At 36.1% G+C, this 4,287-nt stretch overlaps 1 protein-coding gene across 2 annotated transcripts in view; it reads right to left on the reverse strand.

Annotated features, from left to right (window-relative positions):
* Window positions 1-258: 258 nt before the first annotated feature.
* Window positions 259-4,287, reverse strand: part of LOC107689715 (sodium- and chloride-dependent GABA transporter 1-like) — an 18,500-nt gene continuing 14,471 nt past the window's right edge. For both annotated transcript variants that reach the window (XM_016487846.1, XM_016487845.1), the window contains 5 exons: window positions 3,957-4,088; window positions 3,756-3,858; window positions 3,250-3,350; window positions 1,899-2,066; window positions 259-786 (listed from right to left, as the gene is read on the reverse strand). In XM_016487846.1, coding sequence (XP_016343332.1) covers window positions 682-786; window positions 1,899-2,066; window positions 3,250-3,350; window positions 3,756-3,858; window positions 3,957-4,088 — 609 coding nt within the window. In that variant the 3' untranslated portion in view covers window positions 259-681. The remainder of the gene's footprint in view (window positions 787-1,898; window positions 2,067-3,249; window positions 3,351-3,755; window positions 3,859-3,956; window positions 4,089-4,287) is intronic.

The raw sequence follows: 4,287 nt of genomic DNA on the forward strand, positions 1-4,287 counted from the left end.
TTGGCTGCTGTAACATTGTCTATTATAGTGTAATGTATTTACAAGCCTGCTCAGAAACAGTTAAATTATGTTCAGTAGCATCACTTAGTTCTTACTACACTTTAACATGAATACTGAACGTTAAAATGGTGAAATGGTAATGTTCTAAAATATACCCATTTTATACATTAATACAAAGTTTGAACCTAAAATCAGAAAAATTTGAACCTAAAAAAAAAACTTCTGTAGTTAATTTTGCTCAAAAAATTGTGACAAGAACAATCATACGTGGCCTTCAAAATTAGCCACTATAATGCTGAAATCAAGAGAAACACACCACTAAACACATGCATTCACTCACCATCTTGAGGTAAATACTGTGAGAAATTTTATATAAAACAGGTATGCAACAGTTATGTAGACCTTCCAATCAACTGCCTGGACTGGATCTAGATTTATACTGATCACTGAAATTGTCAGTCACTGAAATTGCATTCTCCACTGAAGACAGACACAAGTACTGCAACCCCTCACATTACATTATGCAACATCAGAGAGGCATGTACGGAAATAAAATGGGAGAAAAACAGTCAGACGAACATGTGTATAGTCCACTTCCATCTGTTGTAGACTCTCCAAGAGACAAAAAGTATGGGAGGAAAAGTTATTTTTCCGCTGGTCTTTAATGTCCATTGCACAATCTCAGACAGAAGCTTCATCTGTACTTGATGTCTGTGTGGATTGTTGTGTGGGATCATTGGTTTCCGAGGTTGTGAGCTCAGTGGGTTCGGTCATCTTATGCCAACGCTGAGGAAAAAACAATAGTCAATGAAGGAAGTTTGTTTGCAATTTTGTTTAGGAGGAAGGAGGAAAGAGGGAAGGAAGTTTAGTAGAAAGTAAGTTCATTTGGGAGTAAATTTGTTATTTCAGACGGCAGGAAGTATGCAAGTTTGAAAGGAAGGAGCTTCGTTTGTTTGCAAGTTTGTAAAGAAGAAAGCAAGAACTATACACAGGTTTGTTTGGAAGGAATGAGGAAAGGAAGACAGGTAAGTTTATAAGGGAACAATACATTTGAATATTCAGACATTTGTTTGCAAGCTTGTTTTGGAAGAAAGAAAATTTCAAAGGAAGTTCAGGCAAGAAACATGTAAGTGCTTTCAGAAGGAAGGAAGGAAGTACATTTCACTATTCAGAAGTTTGTATGGAAGTTGGTTTGGAAGGAAGTTTTAAAATAATTTTGGAATGAAGTAGGAAGGAAGGGTTTTTTATAAGGAACAAAGTACATTTGGAACTTCAGAAGTATGTTTGAAAGCTCAGAAGAAACGAAGGCAGGAACTATGCAAATTCGTACAAAAAGGACTAGCAAAGGGTTGTTTGCAAGTTTGTTTGGAAGAAAGGAAGGAAGGAATGAAGTTTAGAGGGAAGGAAATACATTTGAATATTAAGACGTTTGCTCATTTGTTTGGAAGAAAGGAAGTTTTGAAGAAAGTAGGGAAGGAAGGGGATTTACAAGGAAGGCAACGAAGGCAACAACTTTACAGGCTTTTCAATGGTTTGTTTGCAAGAAATTTTCAAAAAGAAGGAGGAAAGGGAGGAAGTAAGTTTATTAGAAAGTACATTTGAATATTCAGAAATTTGTTTGGAAATTCATAAAGAAAAAAAAAATGCAGGAACTATTCAAGTTTAGAAGGAGTGAATACATTTTGAAATTCAGAATTTTGTTTGCCTGTTTGGGAAGAAGGAAGTTTGCAAGTTCAAAAGGAAGGAGGTTTGGAAAGAAGTAGAAAGGGAGTTTATAAGGAAGTACATTTTGAAGCTGTATGGAAATTCAAAAGGATGGAAGGAAGGAAGCAGGGCAGGAAGGACACTGTGACAAAAAAAAAAAAACGTTAGATCAGAAACATTAAAATCAGTCTTGCCTGTCGGATGCTGCCTTTGGTAGAGAAGAACATATAGATGACGTAACCGGGTATTAAAATCATGGAAGAGAGGGACATTAACCAGCCGATGCCCTGACCCCAGGTCGGGTACACATACTTCCCTAGTGTCAGAGGAGTCATTTCTATTGCACTGAATGTGAAAACACCCTACAAACAGGAAACACAGAAGTCAATTCAAACATCAGTTCATTAAAGTCTGTGTAAATCAATATTAATGTAAATGTGTAATTACATGAGAGTTTGTCACACCACACACACAAAAAAAGTGTTATTAACCACCCAGCCAAATTTAAAAAATAAAAAAGGGTAAGCAAATAAAATAAGGTATCAAAATCTTGAAAAAATAAGTGGTATTCTGAGCGGGCAAACCACTGATGCTAATGCGCTCTAGTTATTTGGTGTGTTCGACTTTAAGCAGTGCTGCGCACACCAATCAGTGTTTAATATCAAAGTAGAGAGCTCTCTATAAGCTATGCTTCAAGTCGAACACACCTCTTACAGTGTTTGGGAAGGGGCCATGCTCAATGGCTCCAGTGCATCACCGAGACATGTTTTCAGGCCCACCCAAAAATTCCTGAACACAGAAATGGTGAAAAACTGTTCAACGGTCTTACTCCACAATTCAGTACTAGATAGTTCACAGTCTTTTGACTTTTGATTTGTAATGTGTTTAGAAACAATTCTCTGAATTGCTTTTACGGTGACTTTAAAGACATGGGCATTTACTGGATAATCAATCACTCAATTCATACAGTTGAATGAAAGGATAAAAGGAGTGACAAAACATTTTTGTCTCTTTGGGGCTGTTAGGACATTTTATATTAAACAAACTGCATGCTATTTTGATTATTAAAGGGGTCATGGGATGCCCATTTACCACAAGTTGATATGATTCTTTAGGGTCTTAATGAAAAGTCTGTAACATAGTTTAGTTAAAATTTCTCAATGGTAGTGTAAAAAACAAATTTTTTACCAAGTCAAAAACAGCTCGCAGTTTTGTAGCATTTTCCTTTAAATGCTAATGAGCTCTGCTGACCCCGCCACATGCCATTAGGTCGTAAAATCTATCTGGTGTCAGGGTTGCCATGGTAACCAGGGTCCTGGGCCTCGTTCACAGACAACTTGGGGTGTTACGCATTTCGGGGGAAGGGTCCATAGGTCCTCATATGGCTTGTTAACTGAGGGGTGTTACAGAGTATTTGTTAAATATAGCTAACAAAACATATATTGTGTGTTTGATTGGTCCAGACGCTACAATAATAACATGTTAAGTTCACAGCCCATAATAGTCTCTAAGTTTATTCTCATTGCTTGCAGGTGAAGTACTTACCAAGCAGATTATTGGAGTAAAGTAAATCCAGCAATATTTCCAAAAGCCACAAGGCTGATAACCAATCATATCTTCAATATTTTCATAGAATTTATCTGCGCCTAAAGAGAGAGAAGAGATGGATATCTACAATGATCAAGCAAGCTAGATCTACTAGTAAGAGCTCCTTCTTCCATCAGTAACCCTTGTTCCAATACATACTTGGAACTAGACAGGATTCAGGAACCCAGCATATTAACATTCCCATATGACTCCCTCCAGTTTTCAAGTAGTGTCAGAGATTTTCAAGTAATTTTGTCTTGTACCAATAGTTTATAAATGTAAACACAGTATGTAGTTACAATACCCAGTAGTTAAAATAGTGCACTTACAGTGGAAGTATTTAAGTTGTATTTAACCAAGATTATTTCTTTAACAACTGGAAGAAGGTCAGCTTGAACTGTTCAGTTTTAGAAACTTCACTTCACATTTACATCGAATATATGTTCATAGTATAGGAGATATACCATAGAACCAGGAAATGGAGATTGTCTCAAAGAAGACCAGGAACAGGAGACACATTCCACTGGCCGAATAGTAGTCAAACAATTTAAACACATATAAGCCGCCCTAAAACAAAGAACACACACATTACTATTAGAAACTCAAGAAAATAGTCAATCGTCCTACACAATAAAACAGAAAGGTCTTCAGGTGGTAATCTTTACCTGGGTGATGCTGGAGAAACCAATGACAAAGGATATAATACAGACAATGAGGATGAACAGTTTCTTTCTCTTCCTCAGGACTGTGGGATATTCATCCATTAGAGCTGTTATGAAGCCTTCCACTGTACAAAACTGTCACAGACAAGTGTAAAAAGTGTAAAATAAAAAGCGTTAAAGTGTTGCAAATCATGTCTGAGCAATTTAATTTAGTAAATAATTGCCATTTCAGTAGTTTAGTAGTTAGTTATTTAACAGTATCTAACAGTAATTAGTTATTTTAGAACTAGGGTAAGTAAATAAGTAAGTAAATAAATATATATATATATATATA

This window comes from Sinocyclocheilus anshuiensis, unplaced genomic scaffold, assembly GCF_001515605.1.
Source record: "Sinocyclocheilus anshuiensis isolate Anshui unplaced genomic scaffold, SAMN03320099.WGS_v1.1 scaffold1014, whole genome shotgun sequence".
NCBI classification, from domain to species: Eukaryota; Metazoa; Chordata; class Actinopteri; order Cypriniformes; family Cyprinidae; genus Sinocyclocheilus; species Sinocyclocheilus anshuiensis.